The 19,014-nt window shown below is 64.9% G+C and overlaps 9 protein-coding genes across 9 annotated transcripts in view; 5 read left to right on the forward strand and 4 right to left on the reverse strand.

Annotated features, from left to right (window-relative positions):
- Window positions 1-426, reverse strand: part of AMSG_11041 (uncharacterized protein) — a 1,971-nt gene extending 1,545 nt beyond the window's left edge. Inside the window, exon 1 of the mRNA XM_013897561.1 lies at window positions 186-426. Coding sequence (XP_013753015.1) covers window positions 186-412 — 227 coding nt within the window. The 5' untranslated portion in view covers window positions 413-426. The remainder of the gene's footprint in view (window positions 1-185) is intronic.
- Window positions 427-605: 179 nt separating this feature from the next.
- Window positions 606-887, forward strand: AMSG_11042 (uncharacterized protein; the record flags this gene model as incomplete). The annotated part of the gene is made up of 2 exons (XM_013897562.1): window positions 606-811; window positions 857-887. 2 exons carry the CDS (start codon window positions 606-608, stop codon window positions 885-887), a joined length of 237 nt encoding a protein of 78 aa, XP_013753016.1.
- A 64-nt stretch (window positions 888-951) lies between these two features.
- On the reverse strand, window positions 952-1,881 carry AMSG_11043 (UPF0246 protein; the record flags this gene model as incomplete). The annotated part of the gene is made up of 1 exon (XM_013897563.1): window positions 952-1,881. One exon carries the CDS (start codon window positions 1,879-1,881, stop codon window positions 952-954), a length of 930 nt encoding a protein of 309 aa, XP_013753017.1.
- Window positions 1,882-2,077: 196 nt separating this feature from the next.
- On the forward strand, window positions 2,078-6,304 carry AMSG_11044 (nucleoside diphosphate kinase; the record flags this gene model as incomplete). The annotated part of the gene is made up of 2 exons (XM_013897564.1): window positions 2,078-2,257; window positions 2,534-6,304. The coding sequence occupies 2 exons, from the start codon at window positions 2,078-2,080 to the stop codon at window positions 6,302-6,304; spliced, it is 3,951 nt and encodes a 1,316-aa protein (XP_013753018.1).
- A 36-nt stretch (window positions 6,305-6,340) lies between these two features.
- Window positions 6,341-7,613, reverse strand: AMSG_11045 (uncharacterized protein; the record flags this gene model as incomplete). Its single annotated transcript, XM_013897565.1, has 2 exons — window positions 6,341-7,191; window positions 7,604-7,613. The coding sequence occupies 2 exons, from the start codon at window positions 7,611-7,613 to the stop codon at window positions 6,341-6,343; spliced, it is 861 nt and encodes a 286-aa protein (XP_013753019.1).
- A 129-nt stretch (window positions 7,614-7,742) lies between these two features.
- AMSG_11046 (uncharacterized protein) lies at window positions 7,743-9,068 on the forward strand (the record flags this gene model as incomplete). Its single annotated transcript, XM_013897566.1, has 3 exons — window positions 7,743-7,772; window positions 8,067-8,116; window positions 8,218-9,068. The coding sequence occupies 3 exons, from the start codon at window positions 7,743-7,745 to the stop codon at window positions 8,933-8,935; spliced, it is 798 nt and encodes a 265-aa protein (XP_013753020.1). The 3' UTR covers window positions 8,936-9,068.
- Window positions 9,069-9,509: 441 nt separating this feature from the next.
- On the forward strand, window positions 9,510-10,475 carry AMSG_11047 (the record flags this gene model as incomplete). Its single annotated transcript, XM_013897567.1, has 2 exons — window positions 9,510-9,591; window positions 9,781-10,475. 2 exons carry the CDS (start codon window positions 9,510-9,512, stop codon window positions 10,473-10,475), a joined length of 777 nt encoding a protein of 258 aa, XP_013753021.1.
- A 6-nt stretch (window positions 10,476-10,481) lies between these two features.
- Window positions 10,482-14,965, reverse strand: AMSG_11048 (uncharacterized protein; the record flags this gene model as incomplete). The annotated part of the gene is made up of 4 exons (XM_013897568.1): window positions 10,482-13,319; window positions 13,343-13,533; window positions 13,581-14,549; window positions 14,776-14,965. The coding sequence occupies 4 exons, from the start codon at window positions 14,963-14,965 to the stop codon at window positions 10,482-10,484; spliced, it is 4,188 nt and encodes a 1,395-aa protein (XP_013753022.1).
- Window positions 14,966-15,430: 465 nt separating this feature from the next.
- On the forward strand, window positions 15,431-18,467 carry AMSG_11049 (adenylate/guanylate cyclase). The gene has a single exon (XM_013897569.1). The coding sequence runs from the start codon at window positions 15,688-15,690 to the stop codon at window positions 18,427-18,429; it is 2,742 nt and encodes a 913-aa protein (XP_013753023.1). The 5' UTR covers window positions 15,431-15,687; the 3' UTR covers window positions 18,430-18,467.
- Window positions 18,468-19,014: the final 547 nt, after the last annotated feature.

A 19,014-nucleotide genomic window follows, 5' to 3' on the forward strand; every position in this document is an offset into this window, starting at 1 on the left:
AAAAAGGTCGTGAGCAGGTGATCGTGGTCGTGGTCGTGGTCGTGATCGTGGTCGTGATCGTGATCGTGATCGGGGGTGGGAGGGGCAGGGGTGGGGGGGGGGGCAAGGGGGGAAGAGAGCGGGAGGGGGGAGGGGGGGGGGGGGATGCGGTGTAGGGTGTGCGGTGTGCAGGCATGTAGACGTACCCCATCTGGTAGTGGGAGCCCTCGAGGACGAGGAGGTAGACTGGCGAGTCGTAGCCAAAGTTCTCGGCCACGCCTTGCGGAGCGGTGACGGTGTAGAGGCGCGAGGCATTGTGGCTGGCCTGGAGGGCGTAGCCTTCGGGGATGGCGGTAGAGTAGCCAACCCAAGAGCCGGTGGCAGCCACCACAAGGGCGAGCATAACCAGAGCAGAAACAGCGGAAGAGGTCATGGTGAGGAGGAGTGTAGCGATGGGGGGGGGTGCGGAAGGGGACGGCGAGGTGGTCGCGTGTCACGTGCGCTTTCGAACGACGTTGGTGTTGGCGGTGAGTCGGCGAGTTGGCGAGTTGGGCATGTTGGGCGGACAAGTCGTCTACCGGGTGGCGGCGGGAACAGCTGTCTCGACCACAGGCGAGTGACGGGACATGCAGCACGTGACGGCTGAGCGAGGAACGTTGCTTGTGTGTGCCGACTCTGCGGTAAAGCAGTTTGTACTCTCGCTTGACGTGGGTGAGGCTGAGGACTCATGGGTTCTCGCTGATCTGGACGACGTCCATCTGGTGGTCGACTCGTCCGAGGTCAAGCGCATCCGCAACAAGCTCCGTGACCTCCTTGACGAGAACCATGTCAAGTTCATTCAATAGTTGTTGTGGGCGGTGGAACTGGTCCTGACTAGAGCGCCAGGGCTTGGTGGCGCCGATGAGTGACTGATCTCGGTGTGCGGCCGGCTGCCCCTTCCCTCGCTTCCCTCTCACTGGCTTGGTTCACTCCTCAGCGCTTCCGCAGCTTGCGCTTGCCTTGATTGAGCTCGGATTCGCTGGGAGCGGGCTTGCGCTTGCGCTTGCCAGTGGTCTTTCCGCTGGTCTTGGTGGCAGCGGCCGCCTTGGCCGCCTTTCGCTCGGCAGCCTTGCGCTGCGCGGCAGTCGGCGGTGCCTTGGTCCGAGTAAAGACCAGAGTGTGGGCATGGCCCTTGGATGCGACATTGGACTTTGCAGCCGAATAGGTGTAGCCGTCGAGGGCAAAGGCCTTCAGATCGTCCATTGTGGCGGCGGCCGACTGGACGACGTGGCGGACAAAGGCACCACGACCGGCCTTGGAATAGACGCCTGACGACCGCCCCGCGGTCTCAAACTTGACGTTGACCACGACAATGCGCTTGTCGTCGGCGGCCTGGGCAATCTCCGCCGCGACAGCCTTGTAGTACTCATCCGAGGCGACGTTGACGACGATGGGCGGTTCGTCACCGGTAGCCTCGGCATCGGAGACCACGGCCTTGCCCAGGTCGTCGCCCCAGAACTCATACAGCGAGTCGACGCCGACCTCAAGCTTGCCCTTGAGCCGGGTGCCCATGCAAAGTCTGTAAAAGCCGATCTCGTCCGAGGGCGTGACCAGGCCGTAGAGGCCCGAGATGATGCGCAGCTTGGCATCCAAAGCCTCCATGTCGAGCTCGCTGGCCTTGAGTGCCACATACGCCGTCCCCGCATATGCCAGCGCAGCTTCCCGCACTGCGGCCTTGCCTGCGGCCAGAGCAAGATGACCATCCCGTGCACCGCTTGCCAGAGCCGCCGACACGCCCAGCAGCTTCCCTGTCGCCGCCACCGATAGCTCGCCCAGCGCCGCCACCAGCTGGGCCGTCTTTTGTCCGAACCGGAGGCTCGCCACGTCCACGGCGGTGACCTTTGTCTCTGCAGGATACGACATGCTCTTGGCTGGCGAGAGCAGGCAAAGAACGCCCATGGATGGCTGGTGCTTGTGCTGGTGCGGCGTTGTGTGTGCGGTGAGGTTGTGGCGAAAGCGATCACGATCGCGATCGCGATCGTGATCGTGATCGAGTGGTGGTGATCGATCGCGGCTGTCTTCCCGACGGACCAACGCTCGTGGTACTCCACTCTCCCCCATGTCGTACGACGACGAGTCTGAGGACTACTACTACGACGGCGAGGGCGGGTACGACGACGGGGACAACTCGTCGTACCATGGCGAGTCTGTCGACGGAGGCGACGGCACTGATGCCGAGGCAGCAGCCCGCGGGCCGGACATGGCCTTCCTCCCAGCCGTTGATCGGCCCGCCGCAAAGGTAGGTACTCCTCGAGCCACCCACGCTTGCGACATAGCGCTCACGCCAGCCATTCTCTCCACCCACGTAGCATAGCTACCATAGTACCTCCTTGCGCAACGTGGTGCGCTTGGGTGACTTTAAGCGTCCGTCCGCAGCGGTGGTGCAGGAGAAAGCCGCCAAACGGCGGGTTTCACCCGTTTGCCGTTTGGCGGCAATTTTTGGCGAGGCAGCGAGCGGGCGGCTGTTGGGTGAGGCGAGACGCATACTCACGACCAGACGGCACGGGCGGCGCAGATCATTGTCGAGGTCGGGCTCAAGGAGGCTCTAGAAGAGGGCACGCTGCAAGAGTTCCACGAGGTCGTGGCCATGGTCCACGACACCGAGGGCAGGCGGATGGCGGTGGTGGACACGACGACGCTCAGCGAGCTGGACGGTGCTGTGGCGCATCCCAAGCACTTTGAGTCGCCGGAGGAGGCCGACGAGCTGACGTGGGAGGGCGTGCGGATCGATCTGGCGGCGCTCGACTCGGAGATTGAGGCGCTGTCGGTCATGCTGTACTCGTCGGCGCCGCTCGACGATGAGGCCGGCTCGGAGCTGCCCAACATGCCGCAAACGCTGTACTGCAAGGTGCTGGACAACAGCGATGTGTCTGTGGCGTACGAGGCCAAGCCGGTGCTTGCAGCCTTTGAGGCGCCGCTGGAGGTTGGCCCGCGCGGCTCGGTCGTCCTCACCCTCAACCGGGTCAACTGGGCCAAGATTGTGGAGGAGCGCGAGGCGGCGGCCGAGGCCGAGGCCGAGGCTGCCAGCGAGGGCGAGGGCGGCGCCGGTGCCGGTGCGCCAACACTGGCGGTGACTGGCGATGACGACGAGTCGCCGAAGCGGATGACGGTAGCGGCGTCGACGCTGGGCATTGCGGCTGCGCAGCCGCTGGGCTCTGGTGACTCGGCGCGGCACTCGTCCACGCCGCAAATCGGCGGGGCGACGCCCGGCGGAGCCGTCGACGACATGTCGTCGTCTGAAGCGGCGGCGGCGGCGGCGGCGGCGGTGGCCGAGTTTGCCGGCGTCCCGGTGGAAGAATCGTGGCAGGTCAAGTTTCTGGCGCGTGTGGCGGAGCAAGACGACGTCGAGTACCAGGAGCTGCTTGCGCTGGCGGAGGAGCTGATGGTGGCGCGGCAGAAGAAGGCGCCAGTGCGCTCGGTGGCACTCAAGGCGGCGCACCCGGTGGCGCTCCCGCGGAACCCAGAGACGTTTGCGGTCGAGATTGCTTGGGCGATGAAGAACCCCGAGGCGTACCCGCTGTTTGGCGGTGGCGGCGACGACGGTGACGAGGGCGGTGACGGTGACGAGGCCGGCGACGGCGACGACGGTGACGGCGATGGATACGACGACTCTGGGTACGACGAGAAGAAGCGCGGCGGCGGCGACGGGTACGATGGTTACGACGGGTACGACGACGGCGACGGGTACGACGACGACGACGAGGCGGCGGTGGCCGAGGCCGAGGCGCGGCGCAAGGCCAAGATTGTCCAGGCCGCCGAGGCTGTACTTGCCAAGGAGGTGCAGGTGGTGGCGGTGACGACCGACGCACGCGGCAAGCCGCTCGAGCTTATTCCAACGACAGTGGGTCGCTCGTCCGACGGCGGGGTGCAGCACAAGCCGTCGCGGCGGAACGCGGCAGGCGACTTTGTGTCGACGCTCACGTTTGATCCGTCGCGGATGGCACCCGAGGTGGCGGGTGTGACGTTTATGGTTGTCGACGTCAAGAGCCACCTCGGCGAGCTTGCGGCGTCGCGTATCCGGCTCCTCAACACGACTGGCGTGGACGTGGACGAGGCGCTGGCGCAGCCGGAGGAAGCCGGCGGCGACGGCGATGGCGGCGACGAGTTTTCCGACGACGGGACGGCGGACATGGACTCGAAGGACTCATCGGGCTCGTCGCCCAACTCCCGCGGGTCGCGTGCGTCGCGGGCATCGCGGCAGTCGTCACGGCAGTCGCGGCGGTCATCGCGTACGCGCGGGTCGAGCGGCGACGGTGGGAGCAAGAAGAAGATGTCGTCGCGGTCGATGTCGGAAAAGATGGGTCCTGCGACACGGACACCGTCGGCTAACTCGCTCCTCTCGACGGCGCGAAGCAAGATCGCGTCGTCGGTGGCGGTGCTGAAGCGGCCGGACGAGGCATTCTACCAGGCCGCGGCAGAGGCGGCGAGCCCCGAGGCTACGCTCCCTGTGGAGCCCGAGCTCGGGCCGGAACTTGCGTCGTTTGTGGTGACCGAGGTGACCGGGTCGGAGGCGCCGGTAGTGGGCGTTGCGCGGCCGTCGACGCCGCCGCTCGGCGACCCTGAGCCTGCGGGAGGTGCGGCGGCGAGTGCGGAAGAGCTTTTGCCGTCGGCGCAGGTGGTGTGCCGGGTGCAGCGGGCCGGCCGTGGCGAGAGGCGGGGCATGGACGACGGGTCGGTCTCTGACGGCGGCGGGTATGACGACGACGAGGACGGTGGGCGGATGGGCGGCGGCGGGTGGGAGATTCTCCCGCTCGGCTCGCTGCTGCCGGGCGCCGGGCTGGAGGCGCTGGAAGCAGCACTGGAGCGATCGATCCACGAGATCATTCCGCGGTTCACGGTCGACCTTGTGCCGAACGTGACGCAGCGGCTGAAGGACTACAAGGAGGGGTGGGACTACACCAACGTGGTGTTTGGCTTTGGGTGGGATGGTGAGGGCATGGACGCTTACGACGAGTTCCCACTTCACGTCGGGTGCATGCTTCTCGATGAGCGCGGGACGGAGCTGGCAACGATTGGGCTGGCGCGGCCGTCGTCGGTCGACGGCTCGGTTATGCATCTTGTGAGCGCAGAGCTCCGCGAACAGGAGGCGAAGCTCAAGCGCGAGGCCGACGCTGCAGCGTCTGCGGCGGCGGCGGCGGCGGCGCGGGCGGCTGGCGAGGACGTCGACGAGTACGACGACGAGTACGACGATGCGCGCGGAACCGAGTCGAACACGGCGTACTCGACCGGCTCGCCAAGGTCAGACGGCGGCGACGGCGGTGACGTCGCGGGCGGCGAGGTCGACCTCGACGTGGAGAAGATTGCGGTGGACCTGACAAAGATCTCGGACAAGGTTGCGGCATTTGTGCTTGTCCTCGGCATGCACGTGGAAGAGGAGCTGACACCCGAGCTCGACGTGTACATGCGTGTGCTTGACCAGACCAAGGTTGCAGAGAGCGGCGAGGCAGTGCAGCTCGGATCCGGCTTTGAGGCCATGCGGTACTCACTCCTCTGCGAGGAGGGCCACACGTCACTGGTGGTGGCGCTTGTGACGCGGTCGAAGGAGACCGGCAAGTGGCAGATCCAGCCGGTGGAGCAGTACTACGAGGGCATCGACTTTGCGGACGTGCTTGTGGACATCGAGAACGCGTACCGCGAGACGGTTCCGGATCCGGTGGTGCAGCTGCCGGCGAGTGTGGCGAGCCGAGTGCCGCGGCAGGTGCTGGATCTGTCTGGCTACGCCGGCACGTCGCTGGAGCGGACGCTCGCGCTGATCAAGCCGCGGGCGACGGCCGCCGGGCACAGCGGGGCCATCCGCGAGTTTGTGGCGCTCCACGGCTTTGCGGTGGTCCGGCAAGTGCGGACGCAGCTGACGCGACCGCAGGCGGCACAGTTCTACGCCGTCCACAAGGGCAAGCCGTTCTACTCGCGTCTGATTGGCTTTATGTCGTCGGGCCCGATCGAGGTGCTGGTGCTCGCGCGGCGCGGCGCGGTCGGGGCGTGGCGGACGTGCGTGCCGGCGCTCCGGGCCAAGTTTGGCACCGACGCCACGCGCAACGCGGTCCACGGCTCGGACTCGCCTGCCAACGCCGCCAAGGAGATCAAGTTCTTCTTCCCGGACATGGTGTCGGCCATTCCGGCCTCGGTCGACGCCGTGCAGTTCCTCAACGCCAAGGTCAACCCGGTCCTGCTCAAGGGCCTCACGGCGCTGGCCAAGGCCAAGCCGGCCGAGCCGCTCGAGTGGCTTGCCGCCTGGCTCCTCGACAACAACCCGAACAAGCCCAAGTGCGTTGTTGATCTGGCGTGAGCATGTAAACGCGTCTCAGTTGCGAGCCGCAGACGACTACTGCTGGGCGCAGTCGGGGACCTCGTCGTCGCCGTCGTCGCCGCCCATTTGCTCCAAGAACGAGAGCGCAATCTCGGCCGCCATGTCTTTGCGTTCGTTGTCCGGCAGGCCCGCCATCTCCTGGCGCATGGTCGCGAACCGCTGCAGCGCTGCCTCGACTGAATCGGCCTGGGCCTCATACGCCGCAAACTCGGCATCGTCAGTCTGTTCCGCCTCGGCGTCGGCGGCCTGGCTGACCGGCTTCTCGCCGGCGAGATCAAAGGCAGAGAAGAGGGTGGCGGTGAGCGCGTCGATGGCGGCGCGCTCGGGATGGACCGACAAGGGCTCGGTATCAGCGTCGGGAGTGCTCGGCAACTTGGGCGCTTGCCTGCTACTGGCCTCGCTCATGACCATCGACGGCCACATGTGCGTCTGCAGCGCTTCTGCAACGCGATCGATGCCGCGAGCGCCGCCCTGAGCCAGCGCGCGAGCGCCGTGCTCATCAAGGCGGATAAACTCGATGAGAGCGCCAGCAGCTAGCTCTTGCAGATAGTCGACGACGCTGTCATCGACTCCGTGGGCAGCATGGCCGAGAAGGAGAAGAACGCCGAGATCGGGTCGCGCATGGAGCGCTGATGCAAGATCAGGGAGCGCATCGGTCTGAGGCACACGGTGGCCGAGTGGAGCGAGGAAGACAGCAGCGCCGGCCGCCGCAGGCACGGCAGCATCATCACTGAGTGCGGAGCCATCGATGATGTCGATGACCAGGTCGGCCGAGTAGTACTTGTTGGAGAAGGACCATGTGCGAGAGGATGCGGCAGAAGGAGAAGGGAGCGGAGCGAGTGTGTCTGCAGCAGCAGCAGCGGCTTCTGTGTCACCGTCGACTGCAATCCATGCAATGTCGCATGGTGTCGTCATGGGCAAGAGGGGGGGGGGGAGGGGAGGGGGTGAGTGGGGTGCAAGTGTGCCAGGGATACGATTGTTTGTTGTTACGGTAATCGTAGAGTGTTGGCAACAATTATTTGATATGGATGACAACCATTCGTTTGGTGGTTGTTTGTTCGTTTCCTCCCTTCAAGGAGCAGCCAAACAGACAGCTGTACCGAGCCGAGGCCACCCACGCACACCCGCACACACCCAAACACACCCACCCACACACACACACACACACACACCACCACCACCACCACCACCACTACTACTACCTCTACCGCCATCCACCATACGCACACACATCCAACACACATGACTCAATCCTCAGCTTCATCATCTTTGGACAACCCAGAGTCATGCTCGGCAACGTCCAGCTTCCCGGACGTTGCCGCCGCTGCCTCGGCCACTACCGCTGCCACTACCGCTGCCGCGGACGCGGACGCTAACGCTGCCGCCCCCGGTCCCGACCCTGACCCTGGCCCCGACCATGACCCCGGCCCCGGCCCCGCCGCGCCCCGTCCTGCAAGCCGCAGCCGCAGCCAACCGATGCATGATGGTGGTGATGGTGGTGATGAGGTGAGCCGACCTGCTGCGGCAACAGCTTCTTTGCAGAGACTCTCACACTCGCGGGAGCTCGCCTTTTCACGCGGTGCACTCGGCAGCGACATGAAGGTCGACAGCGTGTCGATGAGGCATGGCTCGCCGTCTAGACGTGGCTCGGCCCAACTATCCAATAGCCTCGCCTCTTCCGGGCAGCACCGCTCGCCGCGACTGGATGCGCCAAGCAACACACCGATGCCATCGAATCCAGATCTGCCGCAAGAAGCGGCGGCGGCGGCGGCGGCGGCCGAAGCAGCGGCAGTCGAGGCGGCAAGGGTCGGTGATGGTGATGGTGATGGGATAGCGGTTGGAGGTGAGACCGGGGCGGATGGGCCGCGATCCAGGCGGTCGCGGGGAAATAGTCCGCCGCAGGCACGGGTGGGCGTCTCGCGGGCGCCACCGGGTGTGCTGATGCCCGGCGGAAAGACTCGTAGTGGTGCGGCGCGGACCGGCGGTGTGCCGGACGTGCTCACGCCGCAAACTCGGAGCGATGTGCCGACGACCGCCATCTCGGGTGGTGCTGCGCCCACTGAGGACGCGCATCGCCGGCGGATCGAGTCGACGCCGCAGGGTGACGCTCGGTCGTCGGCGCATGCCTCGCGGTGGCGGACATCTGGCCGCGAGCGCGTCGAGCTGACCGGGCGCGCCACTCTTGTGCTTGCCGTCCCCTTCATCTGCTACCTTGGATGGCTAGTCCCCATCTTTGTCATCGGCTTCTCGTCGGTGGAGAACACGTGCGACCGGCCGCTCGTCGGCTTTGTCTTTGGCTTTATCCTCATTATGGGTGCGTTCATGGTCTTCTACGTCGGCGTCATCGCCTACGCTTGGCGGCACGTCAACCCCAACTCGCGCACCACCCGTGTTCTCGACCGGGCGTGGGAGTTTCTGGAGAAGACCATCATTGTTGTCACCATTGCCTACTGCTCGCTCGGTGCCTACTGGATCGACACCACTCGCAACTGCAAGCGTCTCTTGCCCAACGTCTACTGGCTCGCACTCTCCATCGTCGTCACATTTCTCTTTATTCCGCTCTCCTACATCGCTGCTCGCATCTGCTACCGAGTCACCTCGCGGATCTAACATGCGCACAGCACTGTCCGGCTCATCATCGCTTTGCCCTGCCCCCGCCACATGTATATATACGCCAGCAACTGGGGCTATATGTATCCGTTGCTCACCGAGCTTAAAACACCCTCCCGCATGTAAAAGTCTAGCCATTTGATCGGCTGCCGGCCGTCCATCGGCCGGTAGCCATGCGGCGGCGCGCCCGCACTCTCGGTTGCCGGCCGGGCGACCACTCCGCTGGCTCGACAGCCTGTGATATCCTCGCATTTACTGTGCTGACCATCTTTGCCGACACATCGTGCTGATTGGCACGGCGATCCGCGTGTACGTGAGCGCCGTTCGATGGCTCGCGCACACACGATATCAAGGGAAGAATCAAGCGCCCAGACGGCGGGCGTCGTCTTCGTCGTTGCGCATTGTTATCAAAAGAGCGGGCGGATGGGCTCCCGCTCCGTCGGAGCCGGCCGTGTCGACGCCATCGGAGCTCTTTGCAAAGTATGGTGTCAGCCGCTTCGCTTCGCCGTGCCCGCCGAGAGAGCCAGCGACTCGCAGCATTGGCGGCAACACTTTACGACCTTTTTTGGGACGGATGTCATCGCTTGCGGGCCTTCCCACGGCGACGCAGCACATGCTCTCTGCGGCCGGCATTACAACGAGACATGAGCTCCTCAGTCGAGCACTTGCCCGAACACTCCCTGGCCACGCAGGTGATGTTGTGGCCGAACTTGTGGCCTCGTCCGCCCCCTTCCCCACCACCGGCGATGATGACCTCTTCACACCGACTCGCCCTCTCCTCCCCACCCGCATTCCCTCTCTCGATGCCGCGCTCGGTGGTGGCTGGTTCCCCGGTGACGTCACAGAACTTGTGGGCCCACCAGCCTCGGGCAAGTCACAGTTTATTGTCTCGGCTGCTCTTGACTCGGTCTTTGTCGTCAACGGCTCGGAAGGTCCTGCCGATGCCCTTGCCGGCGCGTCGGATGCGGCGCCGGCGTGGATTCTCGACTCGTCGGCCTCGTTCTCGGTTGATCGGCTGGTGGAGATGGTGCATGCTCGGCTGGCGTCGGCACCGGCAGAGGTGCAGGAGGCGGCGGCGGCAGAGTTGGAGACAGCGCTCGCCCATCGTCTTCGGATTGTAGCTGTTCATTCGGTGGCAGACGTCCTCGACGCGCTCGATGCTGTCGAGGCGCAGCTGGAGAATGCTGCGGCGATAGCGCCGCGGCTGGTGGCGGTCGACTCGATTGCTGACATCCTCTCGCCCATCGTCGGTTCGGGCCGCCGCGCACTCGCCGATGTCGCCACTGTCGGCGCGCGGCTCCGCGACATTGCGGCTGCGGGCGTCATCGTTCTCGTGACCAATCGGGTCACCGCCTCGGGCACGACTCCGGCGCTGGGCCGGGCGTGGCGGTTTGTGCCAGACGTCCGGCTCATGCTCGAGCCGCACCTGGAGCACCAGGCGACCCACGTGCGCGTCGTTGCCTGCCCGCGGCTCGCGCTCTCGGACAGCCCGCTGACGTTCGCCATTACTGCCGAGGGCATTGTGGGCGTCGCGCCGTGAAAGTGTTTACGCTTTGGACCGCCGCTTTCCTAGCCGGCGCAGCCGGCGCCGCTTCTCGGCCGCGCTCATCAGCGCTGTGCTCTTCCGCCGCGGGCGCTGCCGCTTCCACGGCTTGGCCTCGGCCTCGGCCTCGACCTTGGCCGCATGCTGCTTCTGGAACTCGGACATGTTGGTCCGGTTGGAGGCGACAAAGGCGGCGCCCCACGCCGCCTGCGGCTCGGCCTCGCTGACGTCGTCGCCCGGGCCGAGCAGCGCAAACATCCGCGACGCCACCGACGGGCCGCGGATCTGGCTCTCCGGGAGCGGCACATGGATGGGCTCGCCGTTGGCGGACTGGGCCGGCGCCGGCTGCTGCGCGTTGCCGGCACGGCGGCGCGCCGACACGTCCGCCGGCGCCGTCGATGTTGCAGGCGCCGGCTCGGTAGCGCTCGGAGCCTCGCCGATGCCGAGCGCGGCAAACGACCACGAGCCGGCCTCGGTGGTGAGCGTGGAATCGAGCACAAGCGCACCGGTGGCCTTGCGCTCGCGCTCGACAATCTTGTCATTAAACAGATCGGCGGTGGCCACAAAGGCTTTGCGCTCGCTAGCCTTGCGGTCGATTTTGGGCGCGGCTCGGAGCGGGAGTGCCGAGCTTTTGACAGAGAGCGCGGTTGCGTCGACGCCACCGAGGTTCTTCCGCAGCCGGGCCTTTTGCTTCTTGGCGTTGATCTCGGCCTTGGCCAGTGCGCGGGCCTCTGCCATCTTCTCCTTCTCGCTCTTGCCGGCGCGTGGCGGCGGGGCGGGCCCGCTCACAATCTCCATGTGCGCGTCCTCGGCCCGGGTCGGGTCGTATCGGACTGTCGGCTGCCACTCGCGGCGGTGGCCACGCTTCGGCTGCGCGGCGAGGACTGCGGCGACGCTTGTCGCTCCTCCGGCTGACGCGCGGACCTTGGTCGCCGACTTGCTCACCAGCTGCGCCCTGCCGCCGTCCGACTCCGAGTCGGACTCGTCCATCGGCACGGCGCCCTCGGCCTCCTCGCCGAGCACTGCCGCCAAGGCCGATCGCATCGCCGACCGCTCGGCCTTGGTCACTTCGACAGCGTCGGCCACAGCTTCCGAGTCAGAGTCGGAGTCGGAGCCCGAGCCCGAGTCAGAGTCGGAGCCCGAGTCCGCATCGGCGCCCTTGCCGGCCTCGCGGAACTTGCCGAGATGCTTGTCGACAAAGTCGGAGCGGAAGGCCTGGGTGAGCTTGAATCGCTCGTCGCCCTTCATCATCTGTTGCATCTGGAGCAGCTCGTGACCGGCCTTGCCCTCGAAAAGCGGGTTGATGAACGACTCGGGTTCGGTCTCGGCCTTGCCATTGCCCTTACTCTCGCTGCCTGCCGCTGCCGCTGCCCGACGCGCCCGGATCTGGTCCATCAAGCTCAAACTGCCGCCCTCGGCCGCATGCTCCGCAGTGGGCTGGGCGCGAGCAAAGGTGAATCCGGGCCGGTGGCCGTCCGAGCCCGAGCCCGAGCCGTCGCCGGCCGCCGCCGCAAAGCCGCCCGCGCCCGAGTCTGAGCCTGAGCTCGAGCCCGAGCCGAGCCACGCCGATGTCTTGATCGTCTTGGCCTCGGGCAGGTAGTGCTTCTCGGGTTCGGCCTTGGCCGGCTCAGCCTTGGTCGGCTCAGCCTTGGCCGACGCAGCCTTTGCCTTGGCTGACCACCGTGGGCCATCGTCTGAGTCGGATGCCGAGTCGGAGAAGAGCACCCGCGACGAGGTGGCGACCGAGACCGAAATATGCGGCACCGAGCCTGCCGTCTCCTTCAACCGCTTCCGCAGGCGATCGACGCCGGCCTTGCGCTGCTCCTCGCACTGGGCACGGATTGCCGCCGCCGTGTCGGGCGACTTGGACGTCTTGCGCCGCTTCCGCGGCCGCGTGTTCGACGACGAGGTCGTGCTTGAGCTGGAGGTCGTTGACGATGATCCGGAGCTAGTGCCGGTGCCGGAGCTGGTGCCGGAGCCAGAGCTAGTGCCCGAGCCGGTGCTGGTGCCCGAGCCAGAGTCAGAGTCAGAGCCAGAGCTAGTGTTGGAGCCCGATCCCGATCCCGATCCCGAGCCAGAACCAGAGCCAGAGCCAGAGCCAGAGCCCGAGCCAGAGCCCGAGCCCGAGCCCGAGCCCGAGCCAGAGCCAGAGCCAGAGCCAGAGCCAGAGCCAGAGCCCGAGCTCTTGGCGATACCAGCTTCCATCGGCTCAGGCTCGACGGCCGCCGCCAGTTTCGGCTCTGAAACCGCGTTCGGGACCGGGATCGGCAGCGGCGCAGAGGTGCTTGGCCTACGGTGCGGCGACTCGGGGACGGACGTCTCCGACTCTGCAAACGACTCCATGGCCGAGTCGAAGCGGGACCAGTCGTTGCGCGGAATCGAGAGCGATGCGAGGAGCGGTGACGGCGAGCGCGAGCTCGTCTCGCGCTCGCCGACAGCGGCTGCAGCGGTGACGACTGGTGCCAGCAGCGAGACCTCGGACCCGGCGTCCGACTCCGAGTCAGAAATCGCCAGGCCGCCGGCGTCCGGTGGCGGCACAAACAGTGGTGAAAAGGCTGGGGACTCGGCCGAGCCCGGGAGCGACGATGCCCCGACAGCGTTGCCAAGATCTGTTCCCAGCGCAGGCTCGTCGGCCGAGTCCGAGATAGCAAGCTCCGAGTCTGGGACGTTGGCCAGGGCGCCGAGGTCCAGGTCGGCCTCCGAGTCGGACCGGCTCGACAAGGTGCATGTTGACGGTCCAACCATCTCGCCCTCGGACGGAGCGATGGAGCTGGGGTCTGATCCGGCTTTGGAGCTTGTCTCCGAGCTTGTTCCCGACTCAGACTCCGAGGGGAGGTTGAGCTGTCTGAAGCTGGCGCGGCTACGGGCGCGGCCGGCACAATCTCAAAAGAGCACGAGCCGTCCGACTCGGACATCGCCCCGGGCGCTGCCACCGGCGCGGGCGGCACGACCTCAAACGAGCACGAGCCGTCCGACTCGGACATCGCCCCGGGCGCTGCCATCGGCGCGGGCGCTGCGAACGTCTCGGGCGCGTCCAAGGCGGCTGACTGTGTTCCTGACCCCGAGCCCGATCCAGAGCCGGAGCCCGATCCCGAGCCAGACCCCGAGCCAGAGCCAGACCCCGAGCCAGATTTGAGTTTGAGCTCGAACCAGAGCTCGAGCCAGACTCGGCCGAGTTCGAGTCCGAGATAGCCAGCTGGTTAAGCCTCCGCTCCTTGGCGGCGGCTTTGGCAGCCTTGCGCTCGGCGCGGCGGGCCTCGCGGTTGGCCTCGCGCCGCTTGATGCGGTTGGCCGAGGCACGGATGGCGGCAAAGGCAAGCGGGTCAAGCGTCGGCGGCGCAACGTCGGGCTTGGAGAGTGGGACCCGGTTGAGGACGGCGTCTTCGTCAATAAGGGCGGCCGACGGCGGTGCCGGCGAGTCGGCGTCGTCAAAGCGGCGGGCGCGGAGTCGGATGTTCTTGGAGCAGAGGAACATGGTGTCCTTGCCATCGCGGGTGGGATGCCGGAGAATCGGAACCGGGAGGCGCGAGAGCGCCTTATCGAGAAGCCGCCCTTTCTCCCAGCCCTTGCGCTTGATCCGCTTCGACTTCTCGGCCCACTCCAGCAGGGCGTCGCGGGTGATAAAATACGGCGAAGTTCCGGCCAGCTTGAGCTTCCTCGCCTTTGACTTGAGAATCTTCTTCTGCGTACGCGACATCTTCTTCTTCTCCTTCTTGACCTTTTTGAAGACCACGTCATCGCCTCCCATGTACGGCATAGCCACCTTGTTCGTCGCGAGCACTTGATCACGCTTGCGCTTGGCGACTTCTGCCACGGCCTCTGCCTCTTCCACCACCTTCATCTTGCTCTCCCCATCACCAGAATCGCCACTGTTTCCACCATCAATACCATCACCTTGCATCATCATGGCCCTGGCCTCCTCCACCGCAGCCTCTGCCACCTCGGCCGCTGCTTTGACCTCGTTCTCGGTCGCCTGCCACTCTTCCCGCAGTCCGTGCAGATAATGCGGGAGTGCCTGCTCCACACGCAAAGTCTGTCCGCGCCACTTGGTACCCGAGTACACACTCAGGCCTACGTCCACAATGGTGAGTCAGAGTCGGTGCCAGTGATGCGAGATGATGGCATGGGCGGACGGGGGTCGTTGTCGCGAGGATGGCCATCCATCCATCGATGTCAAGGCGACATGCCAGATGGGTGGGTGTGGTGATGGGGATAGCGGGAGCTCCAGAGGAGGCAATAAAACAGAGGGAAATTGAGGGGAAAACTATGGGGATTACGAGCAGTGTTGGTTACGTACACCGAAGCATGGATTTGTACTCGCAGTCTAGGCTGATGTAGGTAAAGATGTCTGGAGAGGCTCCCACGGCCGACTCACGGACACGGGAGTCCAGCGCCACTACCTTGCCAAAGGGCGTGAAGCGGTTCCGGAGGTCAGAGGTTGTTGTCGACTCGGGATATCCCGTGACAAAGAGACGATACACCGGCATGGCCCCGTTCCACGTGCGAGAGACGGGTGGCGATGTGTGCTGCCGGTAGGAGGCGAGCGAGGGTGGAGGCCGGCGGTGATGGGAAGGGGCCAGAGTCCGGGTTGCGGGTGACTACAATTCACGGCGAAGGTGGGATCTGAGAAGAATTTTTTTGGCAGGTTGATGTCTATGCCGAGACACTCTGCTGCTCGTTCTTATGAGAGTATCGAGGTGCTGTGGGCATAGGATAGCGGTAGAGGTATGTGATTGTTCGAGCAATGAGTGTGGGGGAGAAGAGCGGTAAGAATGGGGGGAGAGCGGGGAGGGGAGGGTGATGACATTTATGTGGTACATTTTTATTCTGCTCGTGCTCTGTTCTATGAAGCGGTTCGCGGGTGATTCCACCTTCGTTAGCCGTCAGCCGCGCCACCCACCACCACCACGGCCCAGACAGCACGGCAAGCAAGAGTTGCCACACTCGACGCTATTTAGCTCCGGGAAGAGCACAGGAGGCAAGAGACTCGGTTGTCAAACACCATACACAACACCGGTGTCCATCCCAGGTGCAAGGAACAGGTGAACCGTTCTTGGCTTGCTCCGCTCGCGCCTCGGACTCTTGTCGTCTTTGCGTCGTCTTGCTTGCGGTTGTTTGCATTGCTGAGTGGAGCGAGGCAATATTCGATTGGTCGGGGTCAGGCGTTTATTGGCGACTTTTGTTGTGACAGTTAAGCAAGCGCCGGGAGATGAGCAGACTTGCGATGGTTGGCGGCAAGAATATGCTGCGGTTGGCGAGCCGAGTGGCGCTGCTGGCGGCGGTGGTGTGTTTGGTGGTGGAGAGATGTGCGGCGGTGTGTGGTGACGGCATCCTCGAGCCGCTCGAGGTGTGTGACGACGGGAACCGGGTCGGCTACGACGGCTGCTCCTCGGTCTGCCTCAATGTCGACTACGGGTACGAGTGCGCGACGCCCGGGGCAGCGTGCACACGGCTGTTTACTTGCGGCGACGGCGTGGTGGAATCGCCGCATGAGACGTGTGATGATGGGAACAAAGTGTCGGGCGACGGATGTGGGCGCGACTGCCTCGTCGAGGGAGGGTACAGCTGCACCGGAGGGCCGTCGGTCTGCAGCGCGAATTCAGTGTGCGGCGATGGATTCGTGGACGCCAGCGAGGCGTGCGATACCGGAAGCGCGCCGGCGGACGGGTGTGAGTCATGTACGACTGTGAGCGCAGGTTATTTTTGCCCGCTCGGTGGCTCACCGTGCTACCTCCGCAACTGCACCAAGCCTGCGGGGTCGTATCCTCCGCCAGGTGAGGATGTTGTAGCCGGCGAGCACCATCCCGACTGCATGGGCGTTTGCGGTGGTTTTGCGTTTGTGGACGAGTGCGGGGTGTGTGCCGGCGGAACGTCGGGAGTCCTGCCCAACTCGGCCAAGGACCACTGCGGCGTGTGCTTTGGCAAGAACATCGACAAGGACTCGTGCAACGTGTGCTTTGGCACCGACTTTGGAGTCGACGCGTGTGGAGTGTGTTTTGGCAACAACGCGACGTGCCGCGGGTGCGACGGAGTGCTCAACTCGGGCAAGCGCGACGATGCGTGCGGCATCTGCGACGGTGACGGCTCGTCCTGCATGGGCTGCGATGGCATTCCGGTCTCGCTCGGCGGGAGCATCTACGACGAGTGCGGCGTGTGCGGCGGGAACAACACTGCGCCGTGCATTGTCGGGTGCGACGGCGTTGTGGGCTCGGGCCTGGTGTACGACTGCGCCGGGGTGTGCAACGGGACCAAGGTACGCGACGTGTGCGGGGTGTGTCTCGAGCCAGACTCGCCGCTCTTTGACTGGCACAAGACAGCCAGCTCGTGCAACAACTGCTTTGGTGGCCACGGGACGTCACTTCCGTATGTCTCGCCAGACTCGTGTGGTATCAATTGTCCGCTTAACGACTGTACTGGACACGCGCTCGACGCGTGCGGCGTGTACAGCGGGAGTGGCGACACGTGCGACTCGACGTGCGGGACGATTGTGCCGATGACAGATCCGACAGCCAAGGTTGTGGACAACTGTGGGACGTGCGGCGGGGGCGACTTTAGCGGATGCCTGGTCGACACCGACTGCACGAACCGGGTCAATGCCGCGGATCCGCTGCGATACGACTGCCGCGGAATGTGCAACACGACCGGGACGGTGTATGCTCCGGACTTGTGCGGGGCGTGCTCGCCAGTTGCGCTCGCGCTGCAGCACTCTGTCATCACGCTCTGTGGTTGCTTCCAGGGCAAGGACTCGCTCGACGAGTGCAACACGTGCAAGGGCCAGTCGAACGCGCTCGACGAGTGCATGGTGTGCTCGGGCGGGAACACGAACAAGGACATGTGCGGGGTGTGCTTTGGCTACGGACAGCTACGCGACTCGTGCGGAACGTGTAACGGGACGAACAACTGCGTGGGGTGTGACTACATTCCGTACTCGAACCGGACTGTGGTGTGCGACGAGTGCGGCGGCGACGGGTCAGCGTGTGCGGCCGGAGCACAAGCCGAGTCTGAGCGGTTTACCGCGCTGATGCTCATGGGCGGCGGCTCGCTGTTCCTCCTCTGCTGCGTCGGCATCATCGGCGTGATTGTCTACCGGCGGCGGCAGCGGTCGTTTGTGAGCAAGTACGAGAAGCGGCGGGCGGCAGAGCTGGGCAACCACCCGACGGGTGAAGTCACGATTGTGTTTACCGACATCGAGGGCTCGACCTCGCTCTGGGAGAACTTCCCGACCATCATGCCCAAAACGATCGAGACGCACCACTCGATCTGTCGGCGGGCGATCCTAGAGAATAACGGGTACGAGGTCAAGACTGAGGGTGACGCGTTTATGATTGCCTTCCACCAGCCGATCGACGCCATCTCGTTCTGTGGCAAGATGCAGCTGATGCTGATGAAGCAAAAGTGGCCGGCGCAGATCATGAACCACCCGTATTGCAAGGTGGAGAAGGACTCGTCTGGAAAGGTGGTCTTCAAGGGCCTCCGGGTCCGTATGGGCGTCCACACCGGGTACCCCTCGTGCCGCAAGGACGACAACACCGGAATCATGGACTACTTTGGCTCCATGGTCAACCGGGCGGCGCGTGTGGAGCATGCGGCATCGGGCGGGCAAATCCTGGCGTCGGCACGGTGCTACGAAGCGTGCCGGGTTGTGGTCGAGGCGCCCAAGTCGCCGTACATTGCTGTCTCGCTCGGCGAGAAGCACTTTAAGGGCATCAAGGGCCGCATGGCCATTTACCAGATCATGCCGCGGCAGCTCGCCTCACGGCCGTTCAAGGCCGTCACCTCGTATGTCGAAAAGGCTGCGCCGTCGGCCGACCAGCCGTCGGCTACCCTCAATGGCTCGACCTCGGTCCTCGCTCCAGACGCGCTCTCGACCTCGTCGTCCGAGGACGACGAGTTTGACGCCTTCCGCGCGGGCACGCAGCGCGCCGGCGCCGCTTTTCAGGCCGGTTGGTGAGTTGGGAGATAGACGACGTACATAGATCACAGTTCCTCTTTGTCTGTGTGGCCAACCGGGTCATGTGCGGGTGGGTGTGGGTGTGGGCGAAGGCTAGCCCGCCCACCTCGCGCGCTGTGCTTGAGCTTGCGCACAACAGACTCGGAAGCTTCACGATACCGCGACGGATCACTCCAGGACTGCCATTGTTGTTCGCAGATGCCCCCCCCCCCACACCCCCCCCCCCGCAGGGGGGAAAAGGTGTTGCCACGTTTCAGGCCCGGGGGTGGAGGGCCAAGGAGCCTCGCGGCTTAACGGGCGGGGGGCTTGAAAGGCGCCGGCGGGCCGGGATGAAGGGGGAGAGAGTCGGCTTTGGAGTAAGCTAGCCCCGGGCGCGGTGGACCCGCCGCAAATGGTCACAAAAAACAAATCCCCCTAGCATTTGATGGCTAACTCAACTAAATCGCTAGTGCTAGATCGCATAAAAAAAGAGCCCACCCCCCCCCCATTTGTTTTGTTTTTTTTGGCCCTCCCACCACGTTACAAGACGAAGCGCGCACCAACGAAGAGAAACTCTCCCCCATCATAGACGCAGAGGGGCCGTCG

The sequence above is a fragment of the Thecamonas trahens genome (genome assembly GCF_000142905.1).
Source record: "Thecamonas trahens ATCC 50062 unplaced genomic scaffold supercont1.68, whole genome shotgun sequence".
Lineage (NCBI taxonomy): Eukaryota > Apusomonadida > Apusomonadidae > Thecamonas > Thecamonas trahens.